The sequence below is a fragment of the Ranitomeya imitator genome, chromosome 5 (assembly GCF_032444005.1).
Source record: "Ranitomeya imitator isolate aRanImi1 chromosome 5, aRanImi1.pri, whole genome shotgun sequence".
Taxonomy (NCBI): domain Eukaryota; kingdom Metazoa; phylum Chordata; class Amphibia; order Anura; family Dendrobatidae; genus Ranitomeya; species Ranitomeya imitator.
In genome coordinates this window covers 38,772,722-38,791,551 of record NC_091286.1, presented here as the reverse complement: position 1 = coordinate 38,791,551, position 18,830 = coordinate 38,772,722, and the positions used below count along the sequence as shown (strand labels likewise).

Genomic DNA, 18,830 nt, shown 5'->3' with positions numbered 1-18,830 from the left:
AAATAACCTTGCATAAGTCCTGCGAGGCCATACGGAGTTTGATGATAGCACTGTGGTTACTCACTGCTATCTGCTGATCACCGTTGTAGCGTTCGTTTGGGGTACACCCAGTTTGGGAGAAACAGAGTCCAGGGCAAAAAAATCACAATCTGTTTTTCTACTGTCAGTGTTGTCTATTTGTGAGCCATTCGTTTAGTAGGATGTACAAATGTACACGTGTAAGAAAAAAGAACGCAAATGTGCAATGTGTTTAAAGGGAACTTGTCACCACTTTTCTGTCCTACCAGCTAAAAATATCATTTTATTCAGTGTCAGCTATGCATTTCCTAAATACTTATGTAACCCCCTGACTCCACATTTATCAACCATAAAAACCTTTTATATTTCTCCTGCTATTTATGCTAATAGCGTCCATCCTGTTCAATGGGTGTGGCTTCGGTTCACTCACTCCACCCCTCTCTTCAGCTGCTGCACGCAGTCATTGACGTGGGTGACGCAGATCGCTGTGAGATCTTGAACCTGAGCAGTCAAATGGTTTCTCGCGTGTGCGCACTTCTGCTTTTTGGCTTGGTCTGCAGTTGGACAAAGCATAGTGCGCATGCGTGAGAAACCATTTAAGGTGCATGAAACTCGACTAACTATTGTTGCGGTAGAAATCTTGAATTTACTTTTATATGCAAGTCTCCTGGATGGAAAATCTGATCAGGGGCGTAATGACCAGAGTCACAGAGGTCGTGACTGGGCCCGTCTGGGTGGGGGCCATGCAGGTGAGGGCCGGCCGACGCCAGCAGAAATTTCAACTGGATGTGCATCTTCGAAAGCACATCCAGTTGAAGTTTCTTGCAATGCACAGACCCATCAGATCTGTGCTGGGCAATACACGCTTCCGGTCAATCAGAGGCCAGCAACTGACATCAGAGTGCACATGACTGGGAACACATGGCAATGGCATCATGCGCTCCTGTCGCATGCATGCTGAAGTAATCTGCTAGCTTCATAGGAGAACATCGCATGGTGGGGGAGCAGAGGGTAGGTGAGCGTAATTGTTTTTTTTTTCTTTAAATTAAAGAACAGCAGCAGAATGGGGCACATATACAAGCATGGGGTCGAGAATAAGGGACATATTACCAGGGTTGTGGATATATACCAGGATGGGGCCCAGGATAAGGGACATGTATACCAGGGTGGAGAATCTATATGCCAGGATGGGACCCAGGCAGAATGAGGCACATATATTCCAGAATGGGGGATATACACCAGGATGGAGGACCAGGATGATTAGTGGAGAATTACAATAGTCCAGTCAAGAAAGAATAAGAGCAACAGTGAGAGTTTTTACAGAGTCCAAAATAAGAAAGGGTCAAATTCTAGAAAGGTTTTTGAGGTGCGGATAACAAGAACAAGCCAATGATCGGATGTGGGGGGGGGGGGGGGGGGGTGAATGAAAGCTCGGAATCAAGTATGGCCCCAAGTATTTGATTAGAATTGTTTTATATTCCATTATTGTTTCATTTCATAGCATGCAGGGCCCTGTACAGTGGAGGACTTATATTCTCTGACCTTTGTCCATTATCTTTGTGGAGTTTGGATACAAGATGCCATAATTATTTATAGTAACTATACAGTATAACAGTTTTTAGGTGTTTTAATCCTTGTCTTTGTCCTTATATGTGAACTAATTTTAAATAAAGTTGTTACGTTGTGCACGTGTGCGTAACTATAGCTGTTTTTTATGTGCCACTTAGGTTTTTGGTGTATATGTATGCTTTGATGCATCTTTTCCGCATCCCTTTTTACATGTTGGTTGGTCAATGTCGTCAACACTCCTATTTTTCATGTTCAGAAGCAGCATCGTGGAGAACAATGCACCGCAGTACCGAGCAATGTAGCTGTGAATCCAGCTATAAGGTGAGATAAACACTTACTGGAAAGCAGGAACAACATCTGTGTGTGTCTCCGCTGTAATCTGATCCCTCAGTAAGCTGGCAGTTTTGGATGTATTTCTGAGTAAGTGATCAGTTCAAGAAGAGGGAAGGAAAAGAAGTATCTTTCTCAGATATATTACAAAGTTTCTTAGAATTGATTTTACTATTGATTTATTCAAAATTTGTCAAAAAAGACAGTGACCATTTAAGACATTCATCAACATTCAGCACCAAATTTTGGACCTAAGACGTAAATAGTTGTAAAGCGTGCCAAATGACTTCAAGAATGTCAGCCTCAAGATGACTTACTCACTAAACTAAGTACACCTGGTCCTACAGAGGATACTTACGGGACTTGGAATGTGCAGTCATTCCGTGGTCGTGTGCAGGTGATCACAGATCACAATTCTCCACCAGCTATTCAATACCTACTCACTTATATTACTGTCTTTATAATACTTGAGCAATTACCCTTTTCTTGGCCAAACCACATTGTTTAGAAAGCTGCACACATCTTGCCTTCGGAGATAAAAGGAGGAAGTAATGGGCTGATTGTGGTTTACTAAGCAACACGTTTTCATTGTAGGAAAATACTTTCTATTATACTTTCAGATTAAGTTCTCTATTAGTTTTGGACGTGACTGCAGGACAGAAGATGGGGAAATAATGACAATATTATTACTCAAAAATCCATTTTTTTAGGTATAGCAATTTATTGCAAAACCTTCATATATTCATGTTTATTCAGCTTTTCTAGGGATTAGTATTAGGCTTTTTTCAGACATCAGTGATTTTTCTCTTACGCAAAAAATCCAATTCCCATCAATTCCTATCAACCAAGTAATAACTGACAGTCTGCTCTCTTAATCTACATGTCTCACGCTGGTAATGTCCTCTTTCATTCAAACCCGTCACAACATATGACATAAACTTTTGTCATATGCCGTGTCCCTGTCTTTGACGCAGGCTCGCATGCCGAGCCCGCATCTTTCCCGACACATGATGGCCGATTTAATCAGCCTTTAGGTGCCTATAAGTCACAGGTGTGGTGGAGCTCCACCCATGGCTCTAACAGCGGCATTTAACATGCGTTGGAAGTGGGACGCGTCGGTGCAGCCATGACGTGATCGCCGAGTGCCAATGGTTTGTCATGACAGCTGGGGGGTCTGCAGATATTATAATAATCCTGTGAAAACTGGCTCATGGCCGGTATTCACAGGAGATCATGATTTTTACTATACATATAGTACAAGCAGCTAGCTTCAAGTACCCTAAGGAGACTTACAGTAAAAAGTGAAAAAAGAAAGTTTTTAAAAGTATGAAAAAAAACACAAAAAAAACACAAAAGTTCAAATCACCCCTGATCGACGTAACGAGAAAAAGATTCAAATTACTCTTTTTGCACTCCACAATTTAAAAAAAAATGCAATAAGCGGCAATCAAAACATCAGATCTAGCCCAAAATGGTATCAGTAAAAATTTTAGCTCAGGATGCAAAAAAAAAAAAAAAGCCATCACCCAATCTCATATCCCAAATAATTAAAACGTAATGGATCTTGGATTTTTTTTTTTTTTTTACAAATTTCTATATAAAAAAGCTTTACATGTTCTGCACACTCATAATGACTTGGAAAATCACATTGGTTGGTAAGTTTTAGCAGACAGTGACCATGGTAAATAAAATAAAATCAATTTTTTTTTTTACAATTTCACCACACTTGGAATTTTTTTCGTGTTTTCCAGTACTCTATATGATAGAATGAATGGTGTCAATCATAAGTACAACTTGTACCACAAAAAAAAAACTAAACCCAACTTTAAAAGTTATGGCTCTTGGAAGAAGGGGAGGAAAAAAAAATGAAAAAGGAAAATTGCAATGTCATGAAGGGGTTAAAATAAGCTCTAGAATTAGATTCTCAGGGAGATTTATGTCCAGCTCAAGGTTCACTTTCCCTGCCTTTGGACATATTGAACATCAAGAGGAAAAAAATAGAGTGCAGCCCTGGCTTCCTGTTGTTGTTCAATACGTCTGAAGCCAAAGAGAATGAAGTCGGAGATGACTGGGTGTAGACCTCGTGTGACGTTACAACCTCACGCGAGTCCCGGGAACGCGAGTGTCGACACCGCTGGAACGGCACTGGCACAGGAGGTGTGTAGAAATGTTTTAACAGGGCCAAACAAGAGGAATGAGAAGGGGTTGGTCAAATAGTGGACAACCCTTTTAATAAATACCGAGCTATGATTGGCTCTGTAGGTATCCTGCATATGTAGACAGGACAAGGAAGTAGACAATAGAAGAGAAGTTTTGGAGAGGGAGCTGTTGGGATTCAGTGACTAGTCTTAGCACTATAAAAAGATTCTTGGGCTCAATAACCTATTTAAAGGGAGTATGTCAGCAGAAAATGACCTACTGTTTAAATAATATTTTATGCAATATTCACACTGGCCACTAGGGCTATACTAGACTCATACTTCCTGTTTTTTCAGCGCTGGAACGTCACTGTCATGGGAGGTGAGTATAGGTGTCTCGGCACAGGAGAAGAGTATACAATAAGTGTTTTTATTTTAATGGGGTCAAACATGAGGAATGGGAAGGGTTTGTCCTAGTAGTGGACAACTCCTTTAATTTTCACCTTGTCTCTCTGCATAAAGCCAAGAAGGCTGCTACTAATCATGCAAAAAAAAAAAAAAAGAATAAAAACACACTAAAAATAAAATTATAAAAAAAGATCTAGTTTTAATGTAAATTTTTAATTAGCAAAAAAATAAAAGAAGTTATAGCTTCCCTTTAAATAGAGTTACAGGGTATAATATACTCATGCACAACAATCTGCATGGATTAAAACCACATATGCTGCATGTTAGAACATAGAGATTACATATAGCGCTGCCATATGGCTCTAATGATTTCAAGTACAAGAAAAGTGAAGGTCTCTTGACAAAATAAACACATTTAATGCATTGTGAAGGCACGAGTTACTATTCATAGATGTCTTATGTCACTTTTGTAAAATGTAATGCAGACCCAAGGAAGGAGAAAGAAGTTACAATTATTGCGAAACAACATTTTACAGTATGCAACGGCTATCTTCTATATGTATTTCCACAAATTACAGAATTGTTAAAAAATATATTAATCAATTTTAAAATATACTTTTTTAGCTTTAGAGAATATTATTTATTTTACAGAAAAAAAAGGCATACGCTTTCCTGTGCCTTGACTAACTTTAAGGTGTCAAAAATTGGCAAATTTAAAGGGACACTGTCACCTGAATTTGGATGGAACAATCTTCAGCCATGGAGGCGGAGTTTTTGGGTTTTTGATTCACCCTTTCCTTACCCGCTGTCTGCATGCTGGCTGCAATATTGGATTGAAGTTCATTCTCTGTCCTCCGTAGTACACGCCTGCACAAGGCAATCTTGCACAGCGCAGGACATTGGGGCACAGTTGAAAAATAAAATCCATTAATACTTGAAATTAAATCAAATGTAATGTATAATGGAGCATATTTTTTATGGGAAGTCTCTTCAATGAACTATAGCAACCCTAATGTACTGCTGTACTCCGAGAAAATGCTGAATTGCAATAATATATAAGATAAGGCTCTGTGTGCAGAAATCATCATCATTTTTATCTTCCATGCACCTACTGATCTTCCTCCTGTTTGTTTGTTTTTTGTTTTTTTTGTGTGTGTGTTTTTTGTGTTTTATTGTGTTTTTGTTTTTTTGTGTTTTTCTTTTTTTGTTTTTTTTGTTTGTTTGTTTGTTTACTTTTTTTTCCTCCTATGACTGCAGGCACCCTTTGAATTTCAGGACCTGTCCAGACCAAACATTATCTTTGTATTAGACAGGAAGAGGAAGCTGCAGTTATCTGCACTCTAGTTAAGAAAGCTTACTGCAGGTTGGGAATGGGAGGATAAGTAAGAGATGAGCGAGCACTAAAATGCTCGGATGCTCGTTTCTCGAACCGAGCAATTCCTAATGCTCGGATGCTCGTTTCAAGTAACAAGTATAATGGGAGTCAACCCATAGCAGAAATTTTCGGGAACTTTTCTTATCTTGGCTGAAAATCACTTGAAGAATGTAGAGCAATTTTTTTGAATTGGCTGCCATAATAATTCCCAAAGGTCTCCTCTTTTAACTACAGATTATTCACAAGACGTAACATGAAGCTATTCCATCTCATTTAACATTTTGGACTCTCTCAAACAAATAATTTCATACTTGAACTTTTGGACATAGCTGAGCTGATTTAATTAATAGTCTGACTCTTCAGAAAATCTATTTATTCCCATAGTGTATAAGTTCCGTGTGTTCTCCATCGTAATTTCCTTGTAGTTGCTTTATGATTATATGATAATTGGAGCTTATTCCGCTGGCTGTTTTCTTGATGTTTTGAGGTCACCTACTGAGAAGTGGAACTGGATCTTCTTTCACTATTTTATTGGCCTTGGTTGGATCCATGGGACTTTTAAGCTTGTTTGACCCTTGAAAATTATGAAAAAAGAAACATGTACAGTAATTTATCACCCTGAAGTTCTTGAACAATCTTTCTGCAGTCCCTTTTCAACTAGCTGCCAAAATCACGTTTTCTCAACAAATGCTCAAACCCTCCAGAAGTTGCTTTCATTCCCAACATCCTTCAAAAAAGGAGTTTATTTGGAAAGCCCTAAAAATAAAGAACAGATGGAGACGGAACTGAGGCCTGGACTAAATGTTTCATCAAAATGCTGCCTTCAGTATTCACAAGGATAGTATAAAATGCAGAGCTGTTCTATATGATATATTAAATGTAAGCAAAGGATAAAAACGTACCAGGACTGTAACATATATTGAGACTTTTTCCAAGGGCAGGTCATTATGGGAGCTCCCAAGCCAAGATTGTGTTCACAGTTTAGTCAAGTTTTTAACATTTCTCTTCCATGATACAAGCAGAAAGACAAAAATAAGGAGACCCTGATCCATCATTTGAGGGACATTAAAAATTCCTAGCAGACGACCTTATGGGGGCTGCTGGATTTTGCCAAAATGTCTGCACTATTTTTCTCATTAATGGCCGGCAAGAAAAGCTATCTTAAGGTCGGTTTCACACGTCTGTTTATTTCCGGTACCGGAAAAAAATGGTACCGGAGATAACCGTGTCTGTGTGTCCATGTGTCCGTGTGTGTTCTACGTGTGTTCTACGTGTGGCAACCGTGTGCCACCCGTGAGCCGCATCAGTACCACACAGACAGCCGCTGGGGAAGAAGCGCTACAGTAAGCGTTGTTCCCCAGCAGCAAGTGCTGAAGCCGGCTCTCATCATTCTCCCCTGCTCTGCCGATGAGCAGAGGAGAATAATAAGCATTGTATTAAAGCCCGAACGACAGCAGGTGGGGGCTTTTGGGACTCTTACAGCCATCATCTGACACCTGCTGCCGCAGTGACAGTAGGTGCGGATGATCAGGGTATTCCACAGTCGCCAGCTGCGATCTAAGGAAATAAATGAATGAAAAATCAGAGATGGGTTCCCCCTTATTTTCTTGAATCAACCAGATAAAACTCACAGCTGGGGGCTGCAACTCTCAGCTGTCAGCTTTAGCAAGGTCGGTTATCAACAATAGAGGGGTCCCCACGCTGTTTTTTAATTATTTCAATAAATAATATTAAAAAACGGTGTGGGGCCCCCCATTTTGGGCAAACAGCCTTCCTAAAGCTCACAGCTGGGGGCTGCTATTGTCAGACTGGTAAGGGGCCATTGATATAGGCCCCCAGCCTAATAACAGCAGCCCACAGCTGCCCAGAAAAGGCGCATCTATTAGATGCGCCTATTCTGGTTCTTTGCCCAGCTCTTCCCACTTGCCCTGTAGTGGTAACAAGTGGGGTTAATATTTGTGGGGTTGATGTCACCTCTGTAATGTCATGTGACATCAAGCCCACAGCTTAGTAATGGAGAGGTGTCTATTAAACACCTATCCATTGCTAATCCTATTGTTATATATTAAATAAAGACACAGCCAGAATAAAATCCTTTATTTGAAAAAATTAAAGACTCCTTTAATATTCTAAATGAAACCATACTTACTGCAACACCTAATTCCCTGAAGCCCTCAATCTCCTGTAATAAAAATAAAATAAAAAAACAATATACAATACCTGTCCGTCGTTGTGTCTCACGCTGTAATCCATGTCTGAGGCTAAATACTGTAGTATCCAACCAGGATGGTACCAAGATGTGACTGTCACGGCTGAAAACCACTGGTGAATAAGCTGCTGAGAGTGCAGTATCATTCACCAGCAGTGACATAATTTAGAATATTAAAGGAGTCTGTGTAATTTTTTTCAAATAAAGGATTTTATTCTGGTTGTGTCTTTATTTAACATATAATAATAGGATTAGTAAAGTATATGTGTCTTATAGACACCTCTCCATTACTAAGCCGTGGGCTTGATGTCACCTGACATTACAGAGGTGATATCAACCCCACAAATATTAATCCCACTTGCCACCCCTACAGGGCAAGTGGGAAGAGCTGGGCAAAGCGCCAGAATAAGCGCATCTAATAGATTCGCCTTTTCTAGGCAGCTGTGGGCTGCTGTTTTTAGGCTGGGGGGGGGCTTATATCAATGTGTGAAAAGTGTCATCACACGTAGCGGAGACACTGACGTGTGAAACCGGCCTAATAGAGGGTGGCTGTACAATCATGGCCAGTGCTTTTGACAATCTATGAAGCCTTGCCCTTACTATACTTTTATGATCCTCATCTAATTCATGTTTTATAAGTATTTTTGATGCCACCAAAAAAGAGATTGCAATGGGACATATGCGTGCCGAGGAGGACACTGTCAAAAAAGGTCCTTTATTCAAGCTATATATATGAACATATGGATCCTGCTAATTTGATGGCTGAAGGTGCATCAATCATGGTTCTTTGGAATACCATATTAGTAACAGGAGAGGTGGCGAAAATTTATCATTTAGTGCAAAGATAATTTTTGCAAATAAATTCCATTTTTTTTGGACTTTTGCTAAAAATTTGGTTGGTTTAGCACAAATGAAGTGGACAACCAGTCATTGCTCAAATCTGCTGTATATTTCATTTTCTAGACCAAAAAAATGCTCCTCTGCACCTCTTAAATGTTTTGGGCACATTATTCCAGGGATGCTTTTGGTATAAGTCCCGCTCTTAACAGGAAATTATACAAAAATTGAAAGGAACGGATGGCACTCACCGGTTAAAAAACTTCTTTATTCCAATACTTTAAAACATTGGCGTCGGGAGGATGGGAGCAGGAGTGGAATGGACGACAGTCGTTTCGCGCTGCAGTGGCGCTTCTACTGGTCACACAGGTAAGTGAGACTGACATCCCGCTCTTAGAAGGAAATGAGTCTAGACCAAAGGGAGCATTATTTTTCAAGGTAGACATGAGCCCTTTTTATCTTCATGGTCTCTTTACAGCAGTACAGGTTGCACACATGGCATTGTAATGGTTGCACTGGCCGAGATGAGCCGAGGCACAAGTGACATCTGGATAGATGGTACAGTAACTCGAGATTTACAGTATAAACAAGAAAGGATGCAATCTATTTTATAAAAAAACCTTGATTTTATTGATCAGCTGGAGGCAACATACAGTATGTAGAGAGAATGTATAGGTACATGACCTGAAAATCACATCTGTATTGAACAGAGGCACAGTTAAAGTATCCAGTAGTTATACTCATTGCCTGTCACAGGCCCTTCATTTTTCTTGATACTACTGTCCTTTCCTTCTGCCTACAGCCCACTCCCAGATGTACAACCCATGCCCAGACTTTGCCCACTAAAGTGCAAGTACAGTTTGCACTTGCCTCTGTCTCTGTCACCTTGGCCATCTTAGGATCCCATCAAACCTTTGCCCACCTCTCCAGTCCTTTGGCTCAGTAAACTGAAGTTGCTTCCTTCACATCTCTCCGAGATCTCTATCCTGGTACAGGTCTTACCAGTCTCTAATTCACATATCAGTATCGGAGTACATTTAGAAGCATGTTATCGTCATCCTTCCCTGTCTTGCACACTCTGATGTGGCCTTCTCTTTGCGTCTCAGTCTCTTACGTCCTCCCTTCTAACACACTACTCCATAACTACAGACTAGCTCTAATCAAGAAATAACTTCCATCATCTTTTTCAGCAACTAGAACCACCATCTGGGCCGGCCAGCTATGACCTCTTCTCTCCCAGACAGTGTCAGATTGAGACAACAATGGCCCACTAGTAACATTGATTCTGGGGGTCCACTGCTACATGCAAAACTAACCCGACCTTGTTTTATAATAGAAAACAAGGTATTTTGTTTAATGAAGTGTTAGATGCTGCTTTTATCTGTAAAAAGTGAGTAAAGTATATTAACACTTCTTACATAAGTGTGTGGATTGTCCACTCCTTCACAAGGGTCTACCAGGGGATTTACCTGTTCTCTGGTGGAAAAGTTCAAACCTTCTCTCATCTGTCTATTCTTCTACAGCCCCACTTAAGAAGTATCGCAGCAATCCATATTAAACAGTATATAACATTTCTATTCAAATAATTTATGAACATAACCGTGACTGGGTTGTTTGGGAAGCCTGAAGTTATGTTGCTACTGTCTCTTTAAGAACTATATAGGTGGTTACTAAAAAATATTGTTTACTAGGGAAAGATTCCTGGCTTTGGAGCCATGGGGAATTTAATTGGGAATATAAACACACTTACTTATTGGTTTTGTCTTCAGCTTAGCAAAGATATGGTAAATTCTCTTTTCACGAGCCTGTAAGATAAACTTAGCGATACATTTGTATTACGCTAAGGTTCTTTGCATGAATGATATTTATTATGTCTCTGACACAGTGGCGTAGGAAGGGGGGTGCGGGGGGGGCGGTCCGCCCCGGGCGGCACAATGCTGGGGGCGGCCGGCGCTGCAGGAGAAGAAGATAAAAAAAAAAAAAAAAAAAGACGCCCCTTTAAATCTTCGGGCGGCGCCGTCCGCCGCCACGACCAGGGCCAGCTCCCCCCACCACCGGACCCCGCCCCCCGCTCTATACTGAGTCTGACACTTCACTAATCAAAACACGTTCCCCCCTCAGAGCTTCTTGCCAAATCATATGGCTTTGTTTGCTCATGTAACATAAGAAATAAAGATTACAGAGTCCAGGATCCGTCTACTGTATGTTGGGAGTGTGGGGGAAGGGATCCAAAGGAAGCCATTCAAAAATGTTCAATAGCAAAAGGGTTGCTGCATTTTAGGTAAATACATTTCCCTTGCGCAGTCAATAGTATAGGATGCATGATTTATATGTATATACTATTTAATCATAAGTCTGTGTTTTTGAATATAGGACATGTAGTGATAGCAATACCACTTTAAAGTGAACACGTCAGCTCATTTTACATAGGGTAGTATTAAAATGGCTGTGTAGGTGCTTCCCTAAAAATAAAAATTTCGTGTTTCGGCTATTTCTGACGAAGGCAATAGCGTCAAAACGCGTGTTGGGGTGGATGCTGTCTTGGAGCCTGGGTCCCACATTATACATTGTAAGTTGCTTTTTGCACTATCGCTACCTAATTACTACCACAATTTCTCTTGACCCCGTGGTTACTACATGCTCTGCACTACTTCTCATGCGTTTATGCACATATGCCAGCACAATCTATATGATATTTTTTTTTGCCTACCCCTTCACTGTGCTAATATTTATATTTTTATTTTTATGAGTTTCACTTATTTTTGGCGAGTTAAGATTGTTTGGGCACATCTAATTTCCAGTTTTTAGGGGTTTTTTTTACCTACCACCACATATTCTGTATGTATTTTCTGTATTTTTGTATTATCTTTTTTGGATTTTAAGTCCTCCTAGCACTAAAAACACAGGCTCTTTTTATTTTATTATATTGTGCTTTTCAGGTATATAAATTCTACCTTTCACAACGTCCATTGTTTGACATTCTTGTAAATTTTCCCTTTACCATAATACTTTTAAATATTGCAATTTATCTAATAAACTTGACTTTAGTAGATTTTATGGTCGGTTCTGGTGCTTCTTTTAGGTGGTTGTTTCAATTGTTATCCAACTATCCACGTTTTTTATTCACTGGTCCAGCCTCACGCGTACCGTTCACCAATTTCGTCACTTTGAAGGTTTTATATTCATACGTGAGCATTCTCTTTTGCAATCCGTTTATTTGAACTCTGAAGGAGAGAGAGAGGACCCTGCTGACCATAAAAGCTTAAACTCTACAGGAGAGAGAGATAGAGGACCCTGCTGACCATTAGACCTTACACTCCACAGAAGAGAAGAAGAGAGAGGACCCCGCTGACCAAAAGAGCTTACACTCTACACGAGAGAAGACTCCGCTGACCATAAGAGCTTACACTCTACAGGAGAGAGAGGACCCCGCTGACCAAAAGAGCTTAAACTCTACACGAGAGAAGACTCCGCTGACCATAAGAGCTTACACTCTACAGGAGAGAGGACCCCGTTGACCATAGCAGCTTAAAATCTACAGGAGACAGAGCCAGAGCAAGAACCCCACTCATCATAAGAGCTTACAGTCTACAGAAGAGAGACTATTACCAAATGGCTCTAGAGATAGAAAGTGACTCTGCCGTACAAACTGTGCTCCACTGGGAACCGCTGATCTGTGATGGTCCTAGTACTGACCACTCCTGTACAGGGAATGATAATCCGCTAGATGTCATAGCTGAAGGGCATTTGGAGAGACTCACTTGGTAATACAAAAATAAATTAGCCCACTCTCTGATGCTTCAGTAGTGTGGGAAATGTTGCTGTGCTTTTGTGACTCTCGTATCAAATCTCAAAGTGTTCAAATTCACGTGAAGCCATATATTTTCAGGAAATTTAACTTAAACTCTTATTGATCTCCACATTGCTTTAATGATGTACCATCAATAATAACATTTAAACATTAAAATGTATTAAAAACGTTTGCAAAATGTTACTAAAAAAGACTACGAGACAACAAACGATTTTTACAAAACTTTAATTTTTTTTAGAAAAATAAACATTTTTAAAGCTGAAGTACAAAAAACAATCTAATATAATAAATGTCAGTGGCAGCTTTCACTGAAAGCAAATACGTTAGGTACCAGACGTACCTATTAAATACAACAACCTTCAGCACCAATGAGGATAAGTTAGATAGTTTACAACTTTTTCTCAAAAATATTGGAAAATGGAAAACAACTTATCAGTTACAAACTGCAATTTTACCATTTTTCTTTTGCACAAGTCTTTATGAATCTTCCCAGTTATCGTTTGGTCACTGGCTAATTCCAATCATAGATGAGCCAATGAAAACTACAGATTGTGAAAAAAAAATCAGAATCGACAAAACGTAAAAAAAAAAAAAAAAGAAATACTGTAGGTTCCAGTAGTGACAAAAAAATGTATCGTACAACAACGCAATTTCCTAATCAAATAATTTGCAACATTTAAAGATTTATTGTCAATAGATTTCCTTTGTGGACTCTTGAGTAGAATTTCCATGTAAGTCTCATGCAAAGGGAAACAATTGTGTATAGTGAAAAATTATTTTGTCTTCAACCGCCAATCTATAAAGTTTGCAGTATTACATGGATTCTTGTTCTGTGAATCATACTTCGTCAATACTCTTTCAATTCCTTTGATAGATAAAAGGGGTTGACCACTACTCGGACAACCCCTTCTTAAACTAAATGTTCAGCCTCAATAAAATAGTAAAGCTTATACTCACCTCCTGTGATGGCCCCGTTCCCACGGTGTCACCACTCGCTCTTCCCGGGGCTGTTATGCGGTGTTGTGACACATGATGCCGGTGCCCAATCAGCACTGGTGTCACTGTCTTTGCCTTCAAATGAACTGAACATGAAGAGGAAGCCAGGGATCAGCTGCAGCCCGGTCTTCCTCTTCATGTTCAGTTTGTCCAAAGGTGGAGACAGTGACGCCAGCGCTGATTAGGTGCCAGGCATCACATATCATTCCACTGTATCACAGCCCCAGGATCATGAGTGCCAAAACCGCTAGAATGTAGCCAGCACGAGACGGGAGTATAGTCTTCATAATTTTATCAGGCATAACATTTAGTTTAAGGAGAGGTTGTCCTAGTAGTGGGCAACCCGTTTAACCATGAAAATTCTGGTCACTCTTCTAACATGGTTGTCATAGAATAATACAGCTATTTTGTAGCACTACAAGATTATATATCCTATTAAATTTGTAGAGGATATAGCAAAAGCCAAATTGTTCACAAAATTTATATTATCAGATTTATCAATAAGACAAATTAAAATAACCAAAGTTTGGGTCTGGAGCAATAAAAGATGCTCAATTTGCAAATGTTTTCCAAGATTTTTCTTTGTATATTTTTGGGGCAATTTTTTTCTATGTTGAAGTGCATATGCAACATGTACATAGCTATTATTATTATTATTATTACACTATTTCCAATTATTGTTATGCTTTGTGAGATAAACCTCATATTTGGTCAGAATTATTCCACTTTAGTTTTGCCTTATAATTGGCTTTTCCATCTGTACAACCATTTTTTACATTCCCTATTAGAATATAAGGACATCATAGATAGATGATCCCGATTGGGCTTGCCTCGCTCTGGAAACTTCAATTGTCTTTCTGCTTAGCTTCAACAGTAGACTTAAAGAGGTGTTCTCAAGGGGATAACTTTTCAATCTTTGAGGGTCTGACCACCATGGTCACCCATCGATCTCAAGAATCAGAGCTTTGAAGATTCTTGGCTGAATGGAGTGATGGTTGATCATGCGCACTATTGCTCCATTTCTTTTTTAAGGGAGTGCCAGAGAATGCCAAGTAATGTGCTAATAAAGTCTTCAGCATTCCCAGTAGAATGAATTGAACGACAATATGCTTGATCAACCGCTGGTCCATTCAACCCAAATTCTCGAGCCCCCCGATGATCGGAAAGTTATCCCCTATCTCGTTCACAGGAGAAATCCTTCAAACATGTTGTGTAATCTTTTAAATGGGCACCATATAATACTACATGCCCTCTTTTGCAACATTGAGTTTACCCTCGCTAATCTGCTGACTACAGGGGCCTTGACAAACTAGCTATCTCCGAAAAGGATTAACTCTATGAAGGTGTGGTCTAGATGAGGCAGACCCTTTAACTTACGTGCAAGTTAGGGTGATTTGGTTCAAATGTTTTTGGTACAAGCGTAGTGATTACTTTGGTACACATTAAATATAACATGCATTGGTTTAGTTTCTTTTTTGTTTTGCTTTGCTTTTTTTGTATGAAATCATAAACTGTGTTGATTATTCCCTGTATAAGTTAATTTTATATTATCAGTGAGGTACATTTCTTAGACAAGGCTGAGCCATATGGCTTAGCGAGAGATGGGACAGGCCGATCATCTAATATCTACAAAATGTTTATACAGCAAAGATTGAGGGGGAAAACAGATAAATGAATTTCAATATGTCCTTTTCTTTCTCCACAAGGGAGGCAGGCCTATCATCCTCTATTCTCATGGGAAGAAAAAATTGTTCTTGAACTGAGCCTTCATATTTTTCGGGAGTATGGCTGCACTTGAATGGCAAAAAAATCTAGATTATTAACTCTAAAGTTTTGAAATGAATGTTATTGGCAAAAGTATAGATGGATGGACATACTTCGCAGCCTTGACGAAGGCAATACTTAAAGTAGAAAAATTGAAACAAAAGAACTGAAGAAGAAAGAGTGATTGAGTGAAGAAGGACAAGAGAGAAGCCTGTGTTAGGTGGAAGCCTTGTATACATAATTGCTGGTTAACAAGCCCTAACGTATCAAATAAGTTGGTTTTCTTGGAAAATTGCTTTCTTATATATTCTATTGCATTCAAAGTCCTCTATTTTCCTAGAAATTGTCTTCTGGGGAAAGAAAATGGTCAATGATGGCCATTTCATATGAAACCTTCGAAATCTTTAATTTATTGATTACTTGCTTTACATCTTCAAAATGTAAGATTTCTTGCGATGTATATGAAAGTTGTAGGTGCATTTATTAAGCACTGAGACTATTTGAAATGTGAAATAGCTTTATACCTATTTGGAAGTCTTGAAAGATATGAGCTATGGCTTTGTTTTGCTGGAATCTTTATGAATCAACATCTTAAATTAAGATGTTTTATAATTAAAATCTCATAATTTACAATTAAAGTAGCAAATATTTATGACATAAAAATAATTACTCATCCCTGTAGAAAAAAAAAGAAATATTTCACACTGGATACAAATTACCAGTGTACCATTGAAGAGTCACATAGAGTTAAAAGCCAGCAGCCTACTGACATTGGTGCACTCGAACCAATCCAAATGTCGTTCTTCTTCACCGCAGAAATAACACTATGTACAGTTTAAAGATAATCACCATATTCATTATCTTCATTTCTAACAGTGTATCACATTTTTTTGTCTTTTAAATCACATTTCAAAAAAAAAAAAAATTGCTGACTTATTGCACATCCAACCTGGTAAATTCAGGTAAATTTGAACAGCACTCTAGAAATTAGAATGAAAATTAGTGCATTTTTCTCCAATTCATTCAATACTAATGACCTCATTAGAGAACCACTTTGGTCAAACTTTGATTTTCAGGTAGGTTATTTTGTTTTCATCGGGCACAAATTTTCTTGAGCCTGTTTTGAAGAAGACAAGTTGTCGCCCTAAGGAAAAAAAGAGAGAGATAAAAATCAACAAAGCAATTATTATATGACAACATTGTAAAATATTTTTTGGTATGGAAAACTAAAAACAATTCATATTTTGGATCTAACGTAAGAAAACCTTCAGCTCAGCACCACCCGCAATCACTTCATCCAGAGTGCTCAGATGCTTGAAGTATGTGAGCAGAACCAAGTGAGAAAAAGCAAACACTCCGTCCTTCCAGAGAAAAATCTGTGTTTATTGTACCTTTATTCTATATGTGCTAAAACCACTGGAACACCGATGCTCAAACAACTGACGCATTTCAGAAATAAGCTTCCTTATACATATGAATAAGGAAGTCTACTTCAGAAACGCGCACTCCGTCCTTCTTGGGAAAACTCAGAGGTTTTTGTAACTTTATTCCATATGTGGTAAAACCACTGAAACACAAATCCTCAAACACTGATGCGTTTCGGAAGTGAACTTCCTTATTCATTCGTAAATGGAAACGTGCACTCTATTCTTTTTGAGAAAACTGTGTTTATTGTAACTTTTTTACATATATACTAAAATGACTAAAACACGAATCATCAAAATTGACGCGTTTCGGAAGCGGACTTCCTTTTTCATACATATGAATAAGGAAGTTTACTTCCGAAGCACACACTCCATACTTCTTGAGAAAACACTGTGTTTATTTTAACTTTATTCCATATGTGCTAAAACCACTGAAACACAGATCCTCAAACTGCTTACACGTTTCGGAAGTAAACTTACTTATTCATAGTAACGACGAGTAAGGAAGTTTACATCTCAAATCCATCCTTCTTGAGAAAACTTGTCATTTTATTCCATATGTGCTAACACACGAAACACAAATCCTCAAATATTTCACACATTTTGGAAGTAAACTTCCATATCCACAATTCATAAGGCAGTTTACTACCGAATCATGTCAGATGTTTTAGGATCTGCGTTTCAGTGGTTTTAGCACATACGGAATAACGGATGGTACTATAAACACAAGAGTTTTCTCAAAAAGGACATAGTGCCAGGTTTTCCTAACTTAATTTATATTTTGGGTTACAATTTTTAATCTTGCCCCCAAATAGACAAAAGGCCATGATCGATATCTCCATCTTTGACCATTCTCTACCCCAATCGGGAAAGAATGGACATCAAAATGCATATGAGATTGTCAGTTGGTCCAGCCAAAATCGAATGCTTAAGGCCAACCTTCCCATAAGCATTTGAAAGCTGTAGGCTTAATAATCACAGCGGTCTCTCCCAAAGTCCCCCATACAGAAGAATGCCCTGTCAAGCACTCCCGTGTCCTCTATGAGAGAGCCACTACTAGTCTACTTTGACAGTTGCTCATCTTGTGGAAATCCGGTGTGCTGGTTTCTTCTCGAACACTGAGACTAGTCGCAGATACAGGTACTAGTTGGCCCTTTATTCAGTGATAACATAATATATCACATTTTTTTTTTCTTTTAAGATTTATTTTGTAGCTTAGCTTCCAAGTAACCTATATTTAAAAACTATATTTAGTATTGCTATAGTTCCCTAAAATTGACATTCATAAAGCCAGTCTTTATTTTGAAATGAAGAACCAGAAATAATGACTTTCTTGTGCTCAGGTGTTGAGAGCGGCTGGCTTTCTGCTCAGCTTCAATTACACAATCAATCCTTCTTCACATTCACATTTATTTTAACCTATCTTTCAGTAAAGTGTTGTATGTTTTTCTTCCCAAGATACTTGAACTGGGCACCGATTCCATAGTCTGCATCCAAGTCAATGACTTATGCAGTGACAAAGAGGAATTCTCACCTTTTCTTGTTAGCTGGTTCATTCTTCGGGTCAAATGTTTTTGAGTTTCAAAAATACTTGGCGTCTACAATATTCTAAAGTTGGCCTATATCACATTTAGATCTGTCTCGGAAGTTTTTTTGTTTGCAAAACGCTTCTGAGACATCCAAGCAACTGAACTCAACATATATATAAAGACCACCACATCAGAAAATATGCATCTATATATAATTGTCTAAGGGGTACTTCCATCTGTCTGTCTGCAACTTCCATCACGGAAATCCCGCGTTGCTGATTGGTCTCGCCAGCTGCCTGTCCTGGCTGCCGCGACCAATCAGCGAAGGGCACAGTCCGGCCAAGAATTAGTCCCTCCCTACTCCCGTTCAGTTAGTGCCCGGCGCCCGCTCCATACTCCCCTCCAGTCTGCGCTGACACAGG

General features: G+C 39.0%; 1 protein-coding gene across 1 annotated transcript in view; it reads right to left on the bottom strand.

Moving 5' to 3' along the window:
• Positions 1-14,285: 14,285 nt before the first annotated feature.
• PKDCC (protein kinase domain containing, cytoplasmic) overlaps positions 14,286-18,830 on the bottom strand; it is an 80,517-nt gene continuing 75,972 nt past the window's right edge. The window contains exon 7 of the mRNA XM_069768583.1: positions 14,286-16,599. Coding sequence (XP_069624684.1) covers positions 16,514-16,599 — 86 coding nt within the window. The 3' untranslated portion in view covers positions 14,286-16,513. The remainder of the gene's footprint in view (positions 16,600-18,830) is intronic.